The 23,516-nt window shown below is 34.3% G+C and overlaps 2 protein-coding genes and 1 long non-coding RNA gene across 9 annotated transcripts; 1 reads left to right on the top strand and 2 right to left on the bottom strand.

Annotated features, from left to right (window-relative positions):
- On the top strand, positions 3,858 to 7,474 carry LOC109719031 (uncharacterized protein OsI_027940-like). 6 transcript variants are annotated; one of them, XR_002218590.1, is made up of 7 exons: positions 3,928 to 4,009; positions 4,095 to 4,200; positions 6,131 to 6,311; positions 6,384 to 6,537; positions 6,628 to 6,665; positions 6,741 to 6,822; positions 7,161 to 7,474. XR_002218590.1 is itself a non-coding variant. In XM_020245521.1 (6 exons), exons 2-6 carry the CDS (start codon positions 4,175 to 4,177, stop codon positions 7,254 to 7,256), a joined length of 495 nt encoding a protein of 164 aa, XP_020101110.1. In that variant the 5' UTR covers positions 3,930 to 4,009; positions 4,095 to 4,174; the 3' UTR covers positions 7,257 to 7,474. The 6 variants fall into 6 exon arrangements, 2 of the variants coding, with proteins under 2 accessions (XP_020101111.1, XP_020101110.1); XR_002218589.1 differs by having other exon boundaries at positions 6,741 to 6,812; XR_002218588.1 differs by having other exon boundaries at positions 6,735 to 6,822; positions 7,161 to 7,464.
- LOC109719029 (glutamine--fructose-6-phosphate aminotransferase [isomerizing] 2-like) lies at positions 7,568 to 18,191 on the bottom strand (the record flags this gene model as incomplete). Its single annotated transcript, XM_020245520.1, is given in 11 exon segments — positions 7,568 to 7,859; positions 8,136 to 8,304; positions 8,555 to 8,810; positions 8,899 to 9,013; positions 9,146 to 9,396; positions 9,778 to 10,099; positions 10,481 to 10,612; positions 14,301 to 14,440; positions 14,880 to 14,991; positions 15,519 to 15,691; positions 18,119 to 18,191. Coding segments are annotated over 11 exon segments (1,827 nt in total), but the record flags the coding sequence as incomplete, so codon positions are not given.
- On the bottom strand, positions 21,179 to 22,696 carry LOC109719032. 2 transcript variants are annotated; one of them, XR_002218592.1, is made up of 4 exons: positions 22,534 to 22,696; positions 22,331 to 22,464; positions 22,154 to 22,258; positions 21,179 to 21,217 (listed from the first exon to the last, which is right to left on the bottom strand). It is a non-coding gene; the product is annotated as an uncharacterized LOC109719032 (long non-coding RNA). The 2 variants fall into 2 exon arrangements; XR_002218591.1 differs by having other exon boundaries at positions 21,188 to 21,225.

The following is a 23,516-nucleotide window of genomic DNA, read 5'->3' on the forward strand; positions in this document are numbered from 1 at the left end:
ATGACACCGTTCCTGAAGTTGATGGATGAAGCCATTAATCACTTAATAAATGTTCGTTTTGAAATAAGTGTGTCCCTTCGTTTTTCTATAATTGTCTTTTCATTTTCTTAAAATGAGTTATGATAGTCTAGATTTGTGTGTGTCTTTTAGTATTCCTAAAAGTGCCTTTTAGTTTCTCTATGAAATTAAAGAGTGCATTAATGTGTAGAGAAGATGAAGGGTCATTTGAGAGCCTATAAATATGTAATGATTTTTATAATGAAAAACAAGTCAAGTTGAGTTTAAGTTTCTACTTTTATTTGAGAAGAAGGATTTCTTCTTGCTCCTATCTCTTAGGTGGATTTTCTGTGAGAGAAGAGTGTTGCTCAACCATTGTGTTGGTGGATTCCACATAATGGTGAGTGTGCTTGAGTTCGACGTGGTGGATTCTACGGCGGGTTGAGTATTTACCGTGTTATATTTGTCATATCTCCGCGTTCCCTCTAAGTTCCGGCATCACCATGAACCTATTCCAACCCTCCTCCACCGCCAGAGTGGGAAAAAAAAGAGAGTTGGAGAGAGATGGCCAGCAGAGGATCTGTCAATGAAGGTGGAAGGCGAAAAAGATATGGGCGGAGAAGAAATACACGAAAAGAAGAGAAAGGAGAAGAAAGAGGAGGAAGAGGAGAAAGAGTGCAATGTTCATTCAAAGAATGCAACTTCCGTCCAAAAAAGTGTAATTTTTTTTTTTAAAGAGTGCAACATTTTTCTGAAATAGTTCAATGTTCCCTTAAAATATTGCAACTTCATCATTCTTTTTTTTTCTCCTTTGATTCTTCATTTTTATTGTAGAAAAAAATATTTTTCTTTATGTTTTATTCTTTATTCTTTTTATTTTTTTATTTTTTGTATTTTTTTTCCTCGTCTCCGCTCTCATCCACACTCACTTCGAGTTCTCCTTCTCTGGTATCGACGAAGGCGGAGGAAGAGGATGTGGCGCCGTCCTCGTTATTGTCGTGGAGGGTCGCAGAGGCGGTGAAGGTAGGTTGAAGAGAAAAAAAAAAGAACGAAAGAAGAAAAGAAGAGGAAGAGGACGTGATATTATCTTCTTTACTATTGCAAAGAAGCGGAGAGACGGTGAAGGAACGTCGGAGAGAAAAAAAGAGGGTCATGGCGCTCGGTGGGGTCAGAGGCGAGGAAAGTGGAGGGAGGGTGCGGGCGAGGGCGAGAGCGAGAGAGAGCCGAACAGAGGCAAGGCGGGCTGCCCCCGCCTTCGCCATTTTCTTCGAAGAGAAAGAAGAAAAAGAACAAGAGAAAAAAAAAAGAGAGAGAAAAAAGAATAAAGGTATTTTGATCAGTTTCTTGAAAAATCCGACCCAAATCTGCAAAATAAAAAATAGTGACCCACTTTTGCAAAACCTCAAAACTAGTAAATTTTTTATGCAAATTGGCCTTCTTTTTTTTATTGAATAGAAAAAAAAAAGAAAATGTAAAAACACCTTTAAATGTTGCAGTTTGGCACATAGGTGCCTCAATTTTAAATGTTGACAACTAAACCCCCTAAAGGTTGCGAAATAGTTCAAAAGATCCTTCTCAATCAAAAATTCTGATCAAACATCATTCTCGACAAATATCTTGTATGTTATTATGTAAAGATTTTAAAACATATTAAAATTTGTCTATTTTATTCTACTACTTGAGAAAAAAGTAAAATTTAAATTATAAAATGAAGTACTATGTTTTTACTTGAGAAAAAAGTTAAATTTAAATTATAAAATGAAGTACTATGTTTCATTGCTTTATAATTTTAAAAATATTTTATTTTATTATCTTATAGCAGAGCCCCCCCCCCCCCCCCCCCCCCCAAAAAAAAAAAAACATTAGAAACCTCCATACATTTTTTGTTTATTCAAATACACCTATTTTAAAATGAAAAATGCTAGACCTACAACCCAGAAAAAAAAAAGGTAATCCAACAAATACAACCATTCCAATCCCATAAAGAAAAGCCAGAAAAGTAAAAAATTCATGTTACTTACTTTTCTTTATGGTATCGAGTAAAATGTTTTATATTTAAATCACACTAGGCTCATAGCATAACTGACGTTTTCCTGTTTAATACAAAATCATATAATGTTATATAAAAATTCTCAACTTGAATGCGAGGAGAGTGTTAAATATAAAAATACTATTCCCTACCTGCTTAAACTATTACAAATAAATGGCTATTCCTTATATAACTCTTAAAGGTAAAAAATATATAAAACTTAATTAATTTTGAACCGACTATCCAAACTTTCAAATTGTAATTTTACTATATAGTCTTTTAAGTTATTTATTTTGAATCAGTCAACGACACTTTGACTTTAAAAATTTAAATTATTAGTTACATTAATAAATTTAGAGTTTTGAGAATTTTATGAAATATACTAACTAAAGCTGTACAGAAAAAAATAATATATTTAATTTTTGAAGTCAAAATACTGTTGATTGATTCAAATCAAACTAATTAAAAGTTTTGATAATAAAATAAAAAAAATTAAAATATCAAATAATAAAATAAAATAAAAATAATTTACAGTTCAAATAAATTTCGTATATTTTTATCCTTTCTTTTAAACTAAATCCAAAGGAGATTGATAAATCCCTCGTACAAGAGGCCCTAAGGATTACAATCTCTCAGTATGGTTGTAGACTTAGCATTTCCTTTAATAAAATTTCCTGTATGTGCAGCGCAAGTGGTAAAGAGTTCGGTGGTTGGTAACCGAAGTCCCAAATTGAATCCTGGTTGATTCATATTTCTAACTAGGTTTATTTCTAAATAAAATAAATAAAACGAATAGCATGCTTTCTATCTCTATAAAAAAAAAAAAAAAAATCTGTGTGCCTTGCGCTGATAAAGCTGCTACTTTTTATTAAATCTAGGGCTTTTTTTGCAAATGGCTTCCTGAAAAAATTTTATTTTAAAAATAATCCTGTCAAAATTTAATTTGCAAAAACGACTCTGGCCCTGTCACGTAGGCGCCACGTCAGCGCCACGCGGGCAGGGCTGGAGCCGGTGTGTTAAGTTAAACACGATAAACCATTCACCGTGTTCAAATACGATGAATGATTCACTGTGTTTCATATTTATATTCATTTTCTTTTCTTTTAGGGATGTCAACGGGTCGGGTTTGGATCAGGTTTTTAAAAACCCGAAATCGAATCCGAAAAAAAAAGAAAATGAATATATATAAATATGAAACACGGTGAATCATTCATCGTGTTTCAACACGGTGAATGGTTCACCGTGTTCAACTTAACACATTAGCCCCAGCCCTCCCCGCGTGGCGCTGATGTAGCGCCTGCGTGGCAGGATCAGGGTTATTTTTGCAAATTAAATTTTAATAGCGTTATTTTTAAAATAAAAATTTGCCAGGGACTAAATTGAAAAAAAAAAACCTTAAATCTATAAAATGGTTTCTAATTCAGACAAGAGTTGTACGCTTTCCTTTCTTGTTCTTTTAACTGCAACTGAAAAAAGAGATTGGTAAACTAAACCCCTCATCCAAGAGTTCTTTTTCTATTTAAGGATTAGAGTTCTTAGAGCCTCGAGTTTTATTAAACATAAATTTATTAAGTTTTTAATTTGTAAAAATAATTTTATGAAAATTGTATTTGTAAAAATTATAGATATAATTGTAAATTATCTGCTTTTTGTTTGTATTATCATTCAACAACGACTCGTCAGCTTCAGCTATTAAAATTAAAATACTAAACAAGGTGCAAAATATAAACCTATTTCCTTCTTTCAAATAATAATAACATATATAAAATTTTAATAATTTCAACTTAACCCTAATTTATTTATCTATTTTTTTTTTTAAAAAAAATCCTTCCATATGTATCTGGAACGTTCCAGTCTTCTCTTCCTTGGGACTATATATTCTTCCGTCTGTCTGTTGTCTCCATTTTGAGCTGCTGTGACGTCTGCCCGATCTCGAACGTTTTCAAAGGTCCAAAACTTGTTCCGCCGGCGAGTTAGGATGAGGTGAGTTTGCAAGATTTAATCTTTCTGCTGCCTCCACTTCTTTTTTGGTTTTCTATAATTGGCAGTCTGATCCCACCGGACACAGCAATCGGGCTTAATATGTGAAAGATGAAAGCAGTCGGATGCTCCATTTCTTTTTGAACGAACCGCTCAGAAAGTTGTTACATGCTGCCAACGGAGAATCTTTACAAGTTAGACGCAAATTATCACAAGTGCTTCTTTGCATTTCTAGTGTTTTTTACTCAAACCTCGTTTTTGTTTTACGAACTCCGTTTCCTTTGACGATACTTTCCATATGCAAAGAGGTAAAATAACAGAGCCTAGCTTTGAATGGTTACGACGACACCCATGAGTAGGGGTGGAAACGAGCCGAGCTCGAGCGAGAGCGAGCTTACCTAGGCTCAAATTCGGCTTGAAATTAATTTCGAGCCTAAATTTAAGCTCAAGCTTGGATTGAAATTAATTCGAGCCGAGCTCGAGCGAGCCTAATTTCGAGTCGAGCGAGCTCGAGCCCTAAACGAGCCGCTTGAAATTCTCAACATCATACGATCAATAGTTTAATTTGTATAAAATCTTATCTATAATTTCATACAAAAATATGTCAAATAGTTCAAAGTACAAAATAATTATATGAAATATAATATTATAATATCAAAAAAAATTATGAGTTGAATATCTCATCTTTTCCGCCTCACATGTTTTTTTTTTCGCCTTCAATCTCCATATTATTCATTTTTATTTATGCAATCAAAAATAAATAAATTATATAGATAAATATTGGATTAAACTATCCAATCATATATAACTAAAATTAAAATTTTATATGAATAATAATTTTTTACTTTAAAAATATTCTGTATATTTTTTCAAGCATATAATTAATAGCAAGGTAGCCAACGGCGGGCATATGATGTTACTTGGTAACATAGAGGGCTTCCGACTTGGCCACTTAGGGTGAGAGACAGAAAAAGAGAAAGAGAGAAACATATTGAAAATTTAGAGCTCTGTGAAAGAAAGAATGAAAGAGTAAATGTATAAATTTAGTGAAATTTTGCTCTTTTATTTGTCTATTGGGTTTGTTTTTATGGGCCAACAGCATTGACCCAATTTTAACTAAACTCAGATTATTCACTCAGCTTATATATAATTAAAATATAATATATTTATATATTTTTTAATATATATATATATATATATATATATATATATTCGAGCATTTCGAGCCTAATTCGAACGAGCCGAGAAATACTCAAGCTTGGCTTGAAATGAATTTCGAGCCTTTTTTTTTGTTCAAGCTCGGCTCATTTAATTTCAAGTCGAGCTCGAGCGAGCCAAATATCGAGTCGAACGTGAGTCGAACGCGAGCCGGCTCGCTCATTTGCCAGCCCTACCCATGAGAGGAGGCGAGGGTAGTACAGTTTATAAGACCTCAGTGATTCGATAATAGGAGTTGAGCTGGAATGCTATCAGCGGCAAACGGATTCCGTTGCCACCTATTGTTTTTGATGATGAAGCCTTTGAATATGATCTATCCCGCTTGAAGTATCTAGAAACTATATTTTAAATGATTGCAACATCATTGATCTAAAGATCAAAGGGTTTCAAAATTTATAATTTTAATGGTCAATACGAGTCATTTTCTCGTCTACCGGCGTAAAAATATTCAAATCAATTAAATTTTGGTTAGAAAATTATTTAAACTATTTAAAACAAGATTTGTACTTTTGATCTTGATTATAAGATTTTTATCATCACTTTTTAAAGGATATTTGCTTTTAGCCGTTCATTTTTGTGTCCATTTGATAGATAAGAGAACAATATCGAAAAAGTATGAAATATGCTTCAAGTGTTTATAGATTATATTCAACAGTGCTGATCGTCGATTTGAAGGCTTTATCATAAAAAACAAATAGATAGCGACGGAGCTCGTTTACTATTAATAGCATTCCAGCTCAACTCTCCTTAATAGATGCATGAAAGTAAACCAATGCACAGCCATTAAGTAGAGTCATCAGTTATTTAAAATAATAATAATAATAATAATAGTAATAATAAATATTTATAAATCCTTATTTTTTAGCGACGGCAAGATGATTCTTACTTATATCGTTTTTGTTATAGCCGTCATCCAACTCTGAAGTGGGCCCAGAGGTCTGACAAATTGTACCTCACAATCGATCTTCCAGACGCAAAGGATGTGAAGCTCAATCTCGAGCCTGAAGGAAAGTTTACCTTCTCTGCCACAAAAGATGGTGCTCCGTACGAACTTAATATCGAATTGTTTGATAAAGTTGACACTAAGGTGAAGAAATCAATGTTATCGTTGTGTCTCGAATAAAAATGTTAGTTTCTAACTAATGCTGACACATTGTAGGAGAGTAAATCTAATATTGGTGTAAGGAACATCGTATGCGTCGCGAAAAAAGCTGAGAAGAAATGGTGGAGTCGATTACTGAAACAGGAAGGGAAACCGCTTGCATTTGTTAAAGTTGACTGGGATAAGTGGATTGATGAGGATGAGGAGGATGGTAAGATAAGACTAATGATGTATTTTCCTTTTTTCAGCATATATATTGAACTGCTTCACGTATTTGGTGTACAATTGCCTTGCTGAACAGAGAAAGCTGGCGTGGATTTCGAAGACCAGGATTTATCGGTATGATTCAAATGCTGCTATCGTTAAATTTTCGGTGTTTTGTTCATATATATTGTATTTAAATTGCAGTTACAGACTCAAGAGTAGTGCGCACTTCTAGCGGAAAGAAATGGGTTGTTCTCAGTTGAGACAAAAGATAAGAAAAGGGTAATCTAATGTATGATGCCCATACCTTAGTAGGATTGCATATTTAATACTAGTGTGTGATTGAATAATTATATATTTTATACCATATTTCATACAGGTGTGTGATCGAATAAACATGCGCACACATCATATAGACTTTATTAGAGTCATTGCTCAGAGATCATGTTTTTCTCCATTCGACTTTGATTGTTTACATTAGTAGCTTTTCTGCTTTAATAATGAAAGGCATTTAATGCTAGGCAAATCTTATGAACATGCTAGTGTTTGATTTCTTCATATTGTGCAGTGTTCAATGTTATGAAATTCCTAGTAATGTTCCTAAATAAGGGCATGATTGTGAATATGCAGAAGAAGAAAAGGCGAAAAAAGAAGTTAAAGAAGAAGACAAACCCGCTGCAGCAGATATTTCGGAAATTGAAGCTTGATTGCATTGGTGTGGCATAATCGAAAGGATTTCAACTTGATAGCTTGACAGATTAACCAGCTAAAGAAAAGGTTTGGAGTGCTTACTCGGCAAATCTCCTTCAGTGTTCCTGTCATTTTGCAGTGAAGCAAAGAGCTTTTTCCTTAGCATGTAAACAAGTTGTACAGAACCTGTGTAATCATGTAATCATGTGTGTTTGTTTGTGTAATCCCATGTGGTCTTTTATCATGATAATATATATATATATATATATATATAAGAGGCTTCTATTGACTGTAAGTGGACATGTATCTACTGATCACAAACAATGGGCACAAAAATGATCAACCTCTTTCAACAAAATTTTCTTTATTTTTTTTTTAAATAGCGCCACTAAGATCGAAACAGAGATGCAAAAGGAGGATTAATCTAAAAATGTAGAATAACCCATATTCCTGGGAAAAGTCTAACAACTCGAGTTAAACAGGCTGGCACCGCCAGAGAAAGCACACAAAACAACTTACATATGCACTCAGAGAATTTTGGGGATAGCACTATAATTATTGGGTGGTCACACTTTTTGCGAGATTCCTTGGTTGGTCCACATCATGTCCGCGAAGAACTGTGAGATGGTATGCAAGTAACTGCAGAACAACAGCATAGTCTGAGAGTTCATAGGCCATCAAGAAGTGAAGAAGACATTATGTGCAAATTAAATTTGCTTATTAATGGAAAACATAGAGCACAATCAAACTTTATATCAACTACGAATCATGCCAGTAAAAAGCACTTCATCGTTGTTTTATTTCTAGTTTCTCAAATAAAAGATGCAAACGGGCCAAATGCCTTCTAAAACTCGAAATCATGTCGTCTGTAACAAAAGTTAGCAACTCATAAGAGAAGGAAAAGTTTGGATGTACCTGCAATGGTATGATGTTGATTACTGGTTGAAGACAGTCTTCAACTTGAGGGACTTCAATAAATCTACAAGATTCATTAGGGCATACATTTGATGTGTCTCCCTCTGAGCACATGATTATTAGACGGCCTTTACGGGCCTGAAGTTGCTGAATAACTGATTGCTGCTTACTGAGGAAAAGGACAAAATATCAACAGTGAGAAAAAGATAAAACTTATATACCCAAGCAAAATTGTCTAATTACAAAATGTCACTAGAAGATCCGAATTATTACATATGCCCTTCAAAAATATCTATGACAAATCAGATTTTGCGGTGGAGTATAGATGTCAATAAATGATTATTTTCAGGAACATTGTGTGTGACCGTAAATATCGTTATCCGACGATAATAGATGTTGGTTAGTTCAAAGAAGCTAACCTGAAACAGTCATCCCTAGTGGCAATGACGATGACAGGGAGAGTCTCATCTACTAGTGCCAACGGCCCATGCTTCATTTCTCCAGCAAGCAGGCCTTCACTGTGCATGAGTGCGACTTCTTTTACCTTGAGAGCGCCCTCCATAGCAGTGGCATAGTTGTAGCCTCTCCCAAATATAAGGAGTGATTGAGTGTCGATCAACGATACTGCAAGATCTTTCATTTCGTTATCAAGTTTTAAGACCTCACTTACTTTGCCTGCAAAAAGAATGAAAGAGCTGATCAAATATTCAGTAAATTACGTTGTAACAAAGTTTACTTACACCAAACTATATGCTGTCCATACCTGGCAGGCCTGAAAGATTCTTAGCAATAGCTTCACTTCTAGTTTGACTGGATGTTCTGTCAGCTCCAATAGCCAATGCCATCATGGTCATAACTATTATTTGACTAGTGTATGCCTGAGATGTCATAGTGAAAATGATATCATAAATCTAGAGCAATAAGTAGTCCTATGAAAAACAAGAAGAGATAAATAAGTAATAGGATATATAGCAAAAGACCCATAGAATAAAGTACATAACAAATATTACCTTGGTACTAGCAACACCAATTTCACAACCGGCATTTATATGAACACCGCAGTGTGTTTTTCTGGCCAATGTGCTACCAACAGTATTTGTGATACCAACACACAACGCCCCACATTTTAAGGCATATTCGAGGGCAAGAAGAGTATCTGCAGTCTCACCAGATTGACTGACGAAAACTGCTGTTGCATCTCTGTATATTGGACCTTGTCTATCCAGCAAGTCACTTGCAATCTCCATTGTGACAGGAATACCTTGTTTTCAAAGAGGAAAATAGTAATTATAGGAGAAAAATTATAATTCTGATGAAACATTGACATGCATACCCCGAAATATTGTCTATATACAGCTGTTATGACAAAAGTATGATTTTCTAATAATAGTTTCTCTTGTATTTTCTGATAAAACAAACTTCTCCTCATAAACAGGATGATTTCCCATACCAAGGTAAGGGTATTTATAAGAAACAACACATTTAAAAGGTATATATGAAAATTCAGATACTTAGAAGTATATACATAAAAAGAGAATTTTGTAGGGAGATACATATATAAATATTCATTACAGGTGTACATACATATAAGAAAGCCCCTGAGCTAAATTATGCAGAAAAATTAGAAGTGAGTGTAATATACCTGATAACTCTTCGATCAATGGTCTGGCAGCTAAGGCTGCATTATAACTTGTACCACATCCAATGAAGATGATCCTTCTGCTATGCCTTATTGTTTTGAGATGAGCCTTAAGTCCGCCTAAAACGACACCATTATTTTTAAGTCTTCCTCTCATTGTCGTAGTTAGAGAATGCGGTTGCTCGTGGATTTCTTTTTGCATGAAGTGGTCGTAATTTCCCTTCTTTATTTGTTCAACCTCCATCTCGAGAACAGACAATGCCCGCTGCACCGATGCTGGCTTTTCTTTGCTGTAGTCAAACTTGAGGATTTGTACATTGCCATCCTGGTGTGGTCAAAAAATTGAAGTATTAATAGCTATTTAACATGTGTAAGCTCTGCTTTTGCCTAACATGCATGCAGGCAAGGAGCAAATCCTCATGAATTCTCTATAAATGGAAGAACCTTGATGAATGGAAAAGTGAAACATAGTAAAACACAATCTTAAAGTTCCCTAACCTTACTGCATTTTTTGGCTAAGATGAACATGCAAAAGATAAGGAAGAAAATAGATCATGCTGCTTTAAAAAAGCAAAGAAGGAAAAAAAAGAAAAAGCATTCTCTGTAGGGAAGCTAGGATAGTACAAAGATAACAAAAACAGGAAGCAAAAAGTGGAAAGGAGCATCACTGATTATGCCAAAAGAGTATTGAAAAAGCAGATAATACCATAATGTGAACCACTTCATTGTCTTCAATGGCCAAATAATTTTTAGTATGCTCCACAATAGCACATACATCACTAGAGAAGAAAAGCTCTTTCGACTTGCTAGTAGTTACACTATCTTCAGCACTTAGTTCCTGAAAATAAGAAAAGATTTCGAAACAAAAATCGTAAGTTGGAACTGCAATGTAGAAAATTTGAGAATTCAAGCAATAGCATGTTTGATGATTATAAAATAAAAAAGAATCTATCAAGAAGTAGTAAGCATCCAGTTTTATATAAGATCTAATGGTTGAGTTCTTAAGAAATTCAAATACTCTTGCATAAGGAAAGAAGGGCTTAAAATAATATCATTGTAATCCTTAAGTATTTAACATTAAGCTTCTTCAAATGAAATTACTAGTTCAATATTTGAAAAACCTTGAGGGCCTTGCCTTGGTGGGTGAGGCCCCTCAAGTTTTGCTTTATATACAAAAAGAAAGTTTAAGGAAGTACATAACAAAGCATTGAATCAAGCAAGGCATAAAGGAAATTGAGAATAAGGTTAATGTATTGGCCTTTCAAAGGAAACAGTATAATAAATCAACAATTTCACTAATTAAATTATGAATATTTGAATAATGTAAAGAAACATGTTATTATATCTTCCAGCATTATCTATTGGTTAAATACTTTTGACCATCCCATCCGATTGACCACATCTAATGCTGTTGTCTCAATAGAAAGGATTACCATTTCATCTACCTTAACTAGAAGAAACTAGCAGCATTATCTCCTTATTATCATTTAGCATGCCTTTATATGGTGGCGACAGTAGAAGTACAAGAGTTTAACTTAGAAGTCTCTCCTTGCTAATACAGAGTGAATCCTTCTTCAATATATCCGGATCACTTTTTATAAAATTAATTTCTCTAGTTTACACCAATGATATATGTCCTAAATATTTTACTAAATGATCAAAGAAAACAAATCATGGTGTCATTGTTCGATCAAAGGAACCAAAAATGGGTAAGCTTTAGCAATGAATGGCAAGCTTCAATAAGTCACTTTAATCTTTTCGCCCAAAAATGTATGGATGTATTGTTTTTCCCTCATCTCTATTTTTAATGAGTTCACAAGATTTTGGGTGTGAAATTGACTAACGTACATGTTAAGACACTGCGAAATCCTAAAATCTACATGGGCTAGCTTTCGAATTCTTCAATCAGACTTGTAAATTACAATCTAAGCAATTATTGTGATAAGCAAATATATTTGACAGATTTTTAACATGCCATGATCATAGTTGGTTCTTAGGTGGCACCCCATGTGTTGAACATGCATGTCAATGTTCTTTTTTTTTCGAAGTGATCTAAATGCGTCAGTTTTGAGCGGTCTTGTTAGTGGTCCAATGATAGTTACTTACATTTTTATTGTACTACTCTATCTTGATCTCAAGTCATAAAATATTATGCTATCGACAGAAGCTATGAGATCTGAGATAATTGCCATAAGAAGAAAAATACTGACTACGTAAAAAAAAGATATAGTATAGATCGTTGGCACGAGTCACTATTCCAAAAGCTTGAGCTAAAAGAAAGAGGTAATTGAGTCACTTAAAATGTATAGACGCAAAGCTTACAGGTCTTGGTTCCAACTCGACCCGACCAGGATGCTGAGCACCACACCAACAATCACTAGCTTAAAGTTGTCTTTCATTTTCCCTTCAAAATATATCTAACATAAATACTTTCTTTTTATCATTTTTCACTATCTTTATGCTTATTCATTTTATGAATCTACTTTATAGGTCATTATAATTATCGACATTTATTAGCTGTAGCAATAACAACCAAATAAACTTGTCTAAAAGATATTTCTGTTTCTTTTCAAAATTTCTATGCTTATTCATTACAATATAGAGGTGTAATTTTGACTCAAATTCAAGAATGACATTGCAGACCATGCTAGACATGAACTACCAAATATTATGTTAACAGCTAGCTTGCATAGAAAAGAGTTTACGTTGCCTTATGTTTGATGATGAGTTGTAGATCAGTGCCACCCAGTTGCCACTCATCACTCAAGTACTGTTTTGTGCTTCCAAGGCGTGAAGCCTTTATGAGCTTCAGCTTTTGGAGAACAACGGTTATTTCAAATTTCAATGTGGTATCAAAGCAAGAGGCCCTGAATTCAAATCCCGCTTGGCTCCTAGCATAATTAGTTCTTCCATTTAATTTGAGTCCACGTCATTGCCTATCAAAAAGTCTCAAATCTTGAGATGAAAGGGAGTGTTGAAATACAATATATAAGCTCTGTTCTCTGGTAGCTTACTCATTTGGGGAACAATAGTTATTTCACACTATTAAATAATTATGAAGAATATTTGTCATGCCTAACAATGCATGTTTGAGTATCCATGAACCCCTACAAAATAGTTAAAAGATAGGCATTAAAAATATCATTAGATCAATTACATCTTCACATGGAACTACTAGCTTCATTGACCTGGGATAATTCGTGCCTTAGTTTTGTAGCTATAGCATAGAGATGCACCTTTCTCGATCTTAAAAATAGTTATGCAAGCTGTATTGATCAGCACAGAAGGGAATATCATATAAATGCTAATTGCTTGCTTGCATTATCCAGGGTGCATGCCTCATTGTGCTTGTCTGCTGAGCTATGCCTCTTGGTGTGGTCAACTTGACATTGCTTGCTGCCTGAGTGTGGTTCTATGTCTTACCTTTATGCAATCATCTTGGCAAGCGCCTTGACCAAAGATAGACACAGGAAAACCATAGCATTTATTGGAAGACATTGATTACAAATAATAATTGCATGTTGCCAAAAATGATGCATGTTTGACTGGCATGTATACAAATGCCAGATGGCATGAATATAAAGGCGCATCATAAAGACTGCCAGATCAATAGTACCTCTTCATATGGGAGTGCTATCTCTGTTTATTTGAGATGTGCCTGGTCTTCTTGGTATTTCTGGTAAAGCTGATTTTGAATAGGCCTAGTGTTCACATGGAAGCATTGGCTACACTGTTTTAGGAAAGGTTCAGTCTTTAATCCTTTCATTTGGTTAGATTGATTTGAGATAGGCCTAGTCATCACATGGAACTATTAGATTCATAGATCCTGGATAGGCCTGGTCTTAATTGATTTAAGCTGAGATTGCATTTTTGGTCCTTAAGTATGAGGCAGGTAACGCTACGATCCTCAAGCTTTGATTTGTGTCTATTTCTAGCTTGAACTTTCTAAAATTATTGCAATCAACTCTCACAATCCAATTTGGTTGACCAGATAATGATGTGTTGCTAATATGGCAATAATACATAAATGTAATTACTGTTAATACCTAAACATATGAGTTATAGCACAACATCACCATCAGATCGTAGCAACATGAATTCTCCCCTTACAAATCCTTGTATTTGACTACCTTATTGTTCAAAGATTTACTGTCAAGCATTTTCCTCATTTGTAACAAAATAATTCACTTTTTTCTTTGTTTTCACTTCAATTTAGTTGACGTTTTTAGATGATTAGTATGCTATACTTATAATTGCTGGAGAGAATTAAATATTACCAGATATTTACTTCATACGACATAGTTGGCTGAAAGAGTTTCATGTTCATTATAAAATAGTTTAATTTCAACAAAAAAAACAAGAAGAAAAAACATTATCGTCTATGAAGCTTCAAAAAGATCAAGAGGTGCAAAAAACTCTCTACTCTTCACAGCAAAAAGAAAAAAAAAATAAAACAAATAAGCATATTTCAAACAGAAATTTTAGAGTAACCATCTAAATGTGTGTGAAATGTTCTTATTACTTACTTTAACACCCAGAATAAGTGTGCTGCCACGCTTGCAACCAATTAACTCATTTGGGTAATGCGGGCTTTTGAATATAAGTGCAAATGCTCCTTCAAGTTGCCTTATTACTTCCGTTACCACTTGACTAAAGGTAACATGACCTGCGAAAAGTACCACTTAAAGATGAGTTCAAAATAATGGTTCAGAAGATAATTCTGAGCTGGAGGCAATCATGCAACTAATTAATATAATTAAAAAACAAAACAATGAAGATGAGCACACAACCAAGTAACCAACAACATATGGCAGTGTATCAAGACAAAGCCAAAGAATTGAACATAACAATCAGCAGCAGAATTTGGCTAACATTAATGAAGATTATCATAACAACGCAAGCTTGATAAGAACAGTTTAACAAGAGAAGAATTCTGTGTCCAAAATTGCTTACATATTCTCTTTTGACAAATCCAGTTGAAAGTTCATTTGGGCAAGATTTGTATCCTAAAAAATTTAAAATTCACCGAAACTAAAGGCACACCAAAGAAAAAGAAAAAACTACTACTTTGATGATTCTGGAAACTTTGCCTACACAATTACTACCTTCACCATCATTGGCCTTATCGAACAGAAACTTTGCAAGCTTAGGAATGACTTCTGTATCAGTTTCCGACTCAAAGGTGAAACCATGACGAATTAATGTCTCCTTTAGAACCTGAAGAGACATAAAAGAGAGGGAAAATAATAATAACAAAACTTAACATGTTTTATTGCATAATATTTAATGTATTCTGATATATTTCATCGAAAGAAAGTTCAAATGGCTGCTGGAACAAGAGATGCATGTGAAAATCCAGAACTTAACATCTAGGTTTATTTAGTATTTCATAGATTAGACTTGAGGCTACTTTGCTGACAATATATTTCACATGAAAGAAAAGAAGCAGAAGGGTAAATACAAGAAACTTTATATATTACTGTAATGGTCCTTCTAAAATCAAATAAAATGTCATCTATTTAGAATATTAAAAGTTTCAATCTAGTATATGATATTCAAAGAACATAGAGGAATTTACAAAAAACAGAAGATTATGAGAACAATTCATGCAAAAGCCCAAGCAAAATTTGTGGCAGAAAAATGATTTTTATACATTTGACTATACATTTTACACTATTCCTTTTAAATGAGCAAACAAATTATGCATTTAAGTATAGAGAAGAAAATTGAGAAATAAAATGAACCTCATAATTTGTAATGATTCCATTGTGAACAACAAGGAATTCATCCCATGGGCCAGATGATTGTGGATGACTATTTCTCGTAGAAGGCACGCCATGAGTAGCCCATCGCGTGTGTGCAATACCAGCATGAACCAGAAATTGCTCGTCCAAGCTCATATGCATTGCATCAACCTCTGAAAAGAAGGATTTCTATTGTTAGGTGTAGAGAGTTTAGACCACAATCTGACCGTCAGCGAGTTTTAGTCCAACGGACTCCAAGGTATTGCTCTATACATTTCTAGATACAGCATAAAAGAATAGAAAGAATCGATCAATCAAGTCTTGTCCTTCTCAATAAAAAATGAGCCATACATGCAACTATCTTCGCAAGATATATATATATATATATATATATATATATATATAAAACTCCATAAACATTACTATATCTCAAGTAGTTGAGTTCTTTTAGAAGCAAAAATAGTTTGATTCTCCAATCATTAAAACAATTTATCGATGTCCTATTTAAAGAAAACCTATCAGAATCATTTACACCTTACTGAGTTACATAGTTTCCTTCACCTGGCTTTTGCTTTTCCAAAAGAGTAGGTGGAAACAAACACTGCAAAGTAAGTTATACAGTATTGTCTCCAAAACTGAAAATCAAACGGTTTCTTCTCTGCTTGGACTTAAAATTCTAAACAATACACACAACTTACACAAATTAAATGACTATCAGCGTCTTACAGTTATATTGACTTTACTAGGGAAAAAAATACAACTTGCACATAGTGCTTATTTTTGTAACAGAAACTAATGGTTTTGTAACCACCTGGAGCATAGTATTTGTCAAAGAAACTCCTTGCACATAGTATTTATGAAAATTACAACTTTGCACGTAGTATTTCCATGACAAAGTGGATTATAAATGTAAGTCAACAATATAAACTTGGTGCAGCAGAATCAGCAAAAGTGATGGTCTTTTATGAATAGTTTAAAGCAAAACATATTAGTCAAAATAGAATGAAAAATTCAACGGTATATGCATTTCTAGCAGTTACATAAAGTGTAAAAAGGAAATGTAGGACATGCATAATAATGCATAGTATATTATAAAATTTAATTTTAGGGGGCCAAATTAATTTTTTTAATAAAATTTGTGTCTCAATTTTTTTTTCGAATTTCTTGGTCCTTTCCCTTCAACTCTTATAGTTTTGTTCCTCTTTGAGCATATTATCGTTATTATTGCTAGTAATAACTGATCAGTGAATTTGTCAAATTTTTTATCTTACTATCCGAGGTCGAATTTTTTTTCTATCAAATCTAAACCTTGCCCCCCCCGAATCTTAATTTCTAGCTTCGTCCCTGAAGAGGAGGAAACCTTTAAGTAAAGGAAGGACGTCTCGACCTGCTTCACAATGGTGGAAGAGTGTGCTTTTTGCTAAAGATATCTTTAAAGTGGCGCATTCTTTGATCTCGGTGACGAACGGTCTATTGACTTTTGGTTTGATATGTGGTGTGGTGACGCTTCTCTGAAGATGCCTTTTCTCTGCATTTATGAGAAAGTAGCTATGAAGGGACTTTTCGTCAAGGAGTGTCGCTCTCTACAAGGTTGGAGATAGAGAAAAATCGTATGAGGAGCTGGGATCGGGATGTTAAGGGATGACTGCAGAATCAAAGAATTCTAGGAGTTCCTTTCAAGTTTCCATGTATCGGACAGGCCGGATGAAATTCGATAGAGATAGAAGGCAAGAAGGTGTTTCACTGTTAAATCAGTATATGTACTGATTCGAGTTTAGGGAGTACGAGATTTTCTTTCGCTGAAAGTTTAGTAGTTGAAAATATCATCTAAATTTAGAATTTTTATTTGATTAGTACTTAAAAAACACCTATCTATGGTTTTCAACTTACTTAAAAGAGACTGACTCGGAAATCAACAGTGTGTGATGTGCGGCAATGATGTAGAGATTGCTGATCATCTACTTAGAAGGTGCCGGATGCATAATCAGTAGATTTTTTTTTTTGTACAACATCCTAGAAGGTAAGCACATTCCGGGGTCTAGGATGGAGGTCAGGGATGCCTAGGAGCTTCTGATTGGGGACCACCGCCAAGGGGCAGTAGCGAAAGATCTCACTAGAGTCGCAACCTGGTGGTGGATGATCTAGAAGGAAAAAAGTAACATAATTTTTAGAAACCAATCATTTGACTTTTTTGACTATTAGACGAATCCAGAACGTGAGCAGGAAATGGCCTGAGTTTTGTAGCTCTTGGTGGCGAGTGAGAAGTAGAATTATCAATTTTTTAAGATTTTTTTGTTTTTATTTGTTTTTTTTATTTTGGTTACCTTCAATATTTTTCGAGGCTGCGTTGTCTCAATCTCTCTAGTTAAATTTATTTACTAAATGAATGAAGCGGGTAGTGTGTTATCTTTTTCTAAAAAAAATAATAATTCCAACATGCTAAACCAAGATCACAACTTTACTACAAACCGCTGAATCACACATCAACAACGCCAAAAAGACACAAAATTCGATCCGAAAAGCCCTAAAAATAGAACTTTCAACCGCTAATGGAAATCAAAACCCCACTAAAAGCACTACGCACTCGCACTCGCACTCACCGGCGTACACGGATCCGACGAGCGACTCGATCTTCCCCTCTCGCCGGAACACGAGCGGCGGCGCCACCGCATACGCCGCCCTCCTCCCGAGCGGTTCCGTTACGGGAGCTTCGATCGGCGTCAATGGCGACCCCCGAGGAGTCGTATCCCCTGTACTCGAGGCGACGGAGCCCGTTGAAGAGCACCTCGAGGATGTGCCCTCGCTCTCGCTCCACATTGTGGTTCAAATATGCGAAGATCCCACACATCTCTCTCTTTTACTCTCTATCTCTACTATTCGATTTGATTTGAGAGAGAGAGAGAGGAAACGAGGAGGGAGACGAAGGACAAAGCAAATGGGGGGCAAAATGGGAAAAACCGAAAAAAAGAAAAAAAAAAAGAAAAAACGATACGTCGCTTCGCCCTCACTTTCCATGTAGGGTTTTTTAACGGTCGAATTTGTTATTACGGGTCTTGAAATTCCGAATTCGAACCCGACTAGCAAACTCTAATAAGCCGAATCCGAACTCGAACTCGGCCTCGAATTCTACGGATTCTAAAAAATTTTATCCAAATTTGAATCGAATTCAAACTTAAACTAATTATTTTTCTTTACAATATTTTAAAATATTTTATATTAAATTTAATTTTTTAATATATATATTCAAATATTACATTAAACATATATATATATATATATATATATATATATTTATTATAGATTATATATATATATATATATATATATATATATATATTATAAATCAATTCGGATTCGGGTCGGGTTTGGATTCGAGTCAAGTATAGTCAAAATCTATACTCGAATCCACATTTGTCAAATGTTTGTTTTTGGTATCAACATCTGAAACTATATCGTTTAATATTAGATAAATCATTCAGTTTTGATTCAGATTTGAATAAAATTTCGGATATCGTATCTGTTGACATCCCTATTTCTATATAACTTGTCAATTTATATGAAAACCATGAATATAGAAAATGTTGAAATGCCCCTTATGTTTACTTATTCTTTTTTTTTTTTTTTTGAGAGAGAGAAAGGTAGCATGCTACCCGCTTCTTTTATTTCGTTGAAAAATAAACTTAGCTGGAAATGTGAATCAACTAGTTAGGATTCGAACTTGGGTCTTAAGTACCAACCACCAAATCCTTTTGCCACTTGCGCTATAAACGGTTAGTCCTTATGTTTACTTCGTTAATCAATACTTTTTAACTTGTTTTCTAAAACTTTAGCTATTAATGTTATTATTAATTTTAAAATTTGGGAAATACATTTTGCAAATTTTAAGGTAATAATTACAAGGGGTTGTTGGGTTTAAAAAAAAAGGCCCTTCGATGAGAGGGGTTGTAAAATGCGTAGTAGCCGCTTGGCTTCTTGCTTTTATTTTCCTATTCAAAGCGATATTTTTTTAGCATTAGACAAATCTATTTTATTTGGATTCTGATTTCGATAAAATTTTAAGTATTTATAATCGTTGACATTCTTACATGTGTGTACTATATTTTTTGTTTAAATATTGTGGTCCTTAAATTTGCAAATCAATTAAAAAATTAATTTTTTAATAAATGTCTATTTTGGTTCTTTACTTGTACAATGCTATTTTCTAATATCAATTAACTAAACTTTTAATGAATTATAATATATGTAAAAATTAAAAAAATTAAGAGTGTGTTTGGTTCGCCCATTTTCTACTGAAGAATCAAAATCAGAATAGACGAATCTGTTTGTTAGCGTTTGGTATTCGGGAATTTCATTCCGATTTCGATTCCGATTTTCAAGTAAATGGAAATCTCCCAATCACCGCTTTTTCAATTGGGTCTAGGAGGCCGGAATAAAAGTTAAATCCAAACATAAAGAATGCATTTTAAGAAAATATTTCAATAATAGTTTTTATTTAAAATTAAATTAAATTTTTTGACTTTAATTTTTAACTGAATATAAATTTTAATTTAGAAATTAAATTTTTAATTCTAGATTTTGATTTAGAAATTAAATTAAAATATAAATTCAATCAAGCATTTTGAATTTGATCTATAAATTTAAATTTAAATTTAAGTTTAAGTTTGAATCAAATAAAAAATTAGTGTTATATTTTGAATTGTCCACTCAATTTTAAATTTTAATTTTTTAAAAAAATTACATTTAAAATTTTGGCTTATCATTTTAATATTTTGATGTATTTTTTTAATATTTAACTTCCAGTTTGAATTTAAATTATAAATTTAATTTTATGATTTGAGATGCAAAATAAATTTTAAATTATTTTTATATTTTATAATTTAATTTTAATTATTTTTTTATTATTTAAATTTTTAAATATTGAAAGTAAGAATCAACGATGCTGATTCCGATAGTTATTTTGAACCTATATATTAGAAGATCTTATCATTCCGTTTTCGATTCCCATCAATTCATGTCAATTCCAATTCCCATGCTGATTCCATTTTTCATTTTGAACCAAACGTGCCCAAACGTAGATGCTCTGCTAGGCTGCGTTTGGTTCGAGTATAAGTAAGAATCGCTTATTTCAGGAATATGTACGAGTTCAGATATAAACAGAAACTAGACCAATTTTACATTTGGATGAAAATTAGGTTGTTTCTAGAAATAAGGTAAATAGTGTTTGGATGATTAGATTGTAACAAGGGGAATAAGAGTTATAATTTTAAATTAAAATTATTTTATCTAATTTATTAACATAAAAATATTACTTAAAAATAATTTAATAAATTAATAAATTTATTAGTTATGTGTCACGCCCCGGCTTACACGTTCTCCGGGCACGCCGACAAATCCGCCGTATACAAAGGAACTTCCCCTGTATACGAAGCGACAGCTGTACCTATAAACCATACAATACTACAAACAGTACTATAGAGCTGCTAGAGTAAACAAAAGCTAAACAAACTGAGCTTCATATATATAGTTCAAAAATCAAAATATAGAGTTACTCGCACTGGCGAGTTAAGTACTATGTACATAAGCTCGAAATAAAACAACTACCTGCAGTAGGGTGCCTCTAGCTCTGCTCGGCGGGCAGGGCTCTAACTCGTGACGCCCTTGCCTCGATCCTGATCAGCGGAAGGTGCAGCAGCCGAAACCTGTGGCTCTACAAAACAGGGGTAACAACAGGACGTGAGAACTACTGTAAAAACAAGTAGTTCTCAATGGGTGCCGCCCAAAACAACATCAGTCCACCCACTAAGTCTACAGTAGGGAGCAAAGGTAGTAGGGAAAAAAACAGGAAATAACTCTACCGCTATAAATCACTACACTACCATGCTCTACACTAATCAACTGTAGGAAATGTTAAATTTGATCCAACCCAATCGGGACTGTAAACCTACCCGTCCCTGGAACTGTGAATACACCCGTCCCTGCCCAGTTGTGACTGTCCAGTTACCTCCACACTAACTGGTCCGTAGAGAGCAAGTCCAACCGGCATGAGCGACACCAAGGCGAAAGCACAAAACCTGTCTCCGGAGTGGCACTCGTGGGAGCTGCCCAACCGAGTATGCAGCGTATCTCTGTCGAGCTCAATCAGGCTCTCAAAAGCCAAAGTCCAGTAACCGACTCAAATTGGTCTAACAACCAACAGGTATCATGTCCTCGACACAATCCAACGCCAAAAAGGCGATACGGGTCCACCGTCAATCCCGACGGCACCCAACAATCCGGAACAGCCTGAACGCTACAGTAAAAATACACTCGGCATCCCAGCACGAGCGTAACTGAAAACTAAACTACCTGAAATACTTACTTTGAGGATACTGCAACAGTATAAATTAATACAACGGCCCCTAGGGCTAAATCAGGTAATTTAAACAGGTGACAGGTCCCAAAACGCTTGTTTTCTCCTAAGTCAAATTCCAAGTCCAACATGTATATTTACTTAATTTATTATCACATGCTCCAAATTCAGATTAGCCATTCACATAATAATCCATGAATTCGAGCTAAAGTAAACTACACAAAATCCAAAATTCATACACGTTGACTACTAAGCACTTAGGAGTATAAACCGATGATTAACCCACCTCGCTCGCTAATCCCTGGCAGCACGGAACTCCCCTCGGCTGCGGAACAACCTGCCGAAACGTCCGAAAACCTCCCAAGGCCCGAAGTCAAGCTCCCGCCAAACTCTACACGGAGAATCCGACAATAAACATTAATTCTACCTCAAAAACAGCAATAGAGAGGAGCGAAATTCCGACCTAGCAAACCTTTACCAAATCCAGTAAGTAAGGGCTTCGTGGATTTCTCTCGAAGTCCCGAATTCAACGAACCAAGTCCCGTCGAAAATCGACGCTCCTACGCCGAGTACGAACTGAAATACCAACGGTCGACGCTGGAAATTCTGCAAATCAGCACCAAGCTCGAAATGACAATACTTGAAGCAATGCAACGGAACACTCACCTCAAAGGCTAATCGGACATCGACGCGGCGTCGAGAACGGCGAAAACGCACCCTCGCCTAGCTTCCTCGCAGCACTACGATCCCAACCGTACCCTCGAATGGCTTCGCGACGCGTCGTCGGCGTCGAACTCGTGCTCGCGGCTACCTCCACCGAGCTCTTTGCTTCGGTCGAACAAAGAGAGAAGTAAAAAAAATTAGGCAATGCCCACCTGATTTGATGATAAGCATGCATGGGTGCACGTGGCATCCAAGCCACCTCAATTAGCACCAACCGACCTAAAAATAAATAAGTAAATTAATTACTTAATAAATATAACAAGGATACTACATTATGAATATTGTATAAGATAATAAAAATATATTAATTAATTAATTATAAAAAATAATTTAACTTTTTAACTAGTTAGTAAATTATTTTAGCTAGATAACTAGTAAAAAAAATTAATTAGATTAATAGAAATATTACTGATTGATCAATATAAATATTAGTTTATGGATAAATACATTAAATTATTAGTAATTAATTATAAATAATAAATTAATTAATTATTTTATTATTTAAGCAATAAATAATAATTTAAAATATTAATTGGATTAATTAATAATTAAATACCATAATTAAAATTAAATTTAGACCTTAATTAATCTTGTTCCTACCTGTGAACAAGTTTTTTTCAGAAAAAGAGTGGAACAGCAGTTTCAGTCTTATACCAGCTTATTTCAAGAACCCGAGAACTGCTGTTCTCGGGTACCAAATACAATATTTGGAAACAAAGGAGGGAATAGGGCTTATTCCCCCTTGTTTCCGAACCAAACGCAGTCACGGTGAATAACGGAACAACTTACAATCTACCTTGGGAAAATATAAAATTTCGAAGTGGGAAAGTATGCAATTTTATTCAACACATGGCAATTTTATTTAACATAAGTAATGTTATTTAATTTGAAAAAAATAGATTATTATGGAAAGAGACAAAAATAGG

This window comes from Ananas comosus, linkage group 13 (assembly GCF_001540865.1).
Source record: "Ananas comosus cultivar F153 linkage group 13, ASM154086v1, whole genome shotgun sequence".
Classification (NCBI taxonomy): domain Eukaryota; kingdom Viridiplantae; phylum Streptophyta; class Magnoliopsida; order Poales; family Bromeliaceae; genus Ananas; species Ananas comosus.

Coding starts and splice junctions, on each gene's coding strand:
- LOC109719031 (XM_020245521.1), top strand. CDS start 4,175: ATGCTGCCAACGGAGAATCTTTACAA. Junction 6,312..6,383: donor TTGATAAAGTTGACACTAAG/GTGAAGAAATCA, acceptor GACACATTGTAG/GAGAGTAAATCTAATATTGG. Junction 6,538..6,627: donor TGATGAGGATGAGGAGGATG/GTAAGATAAGAC, acceptor CTTGCTGAACAG/AGAAAGCTGGCGTGGATTTC.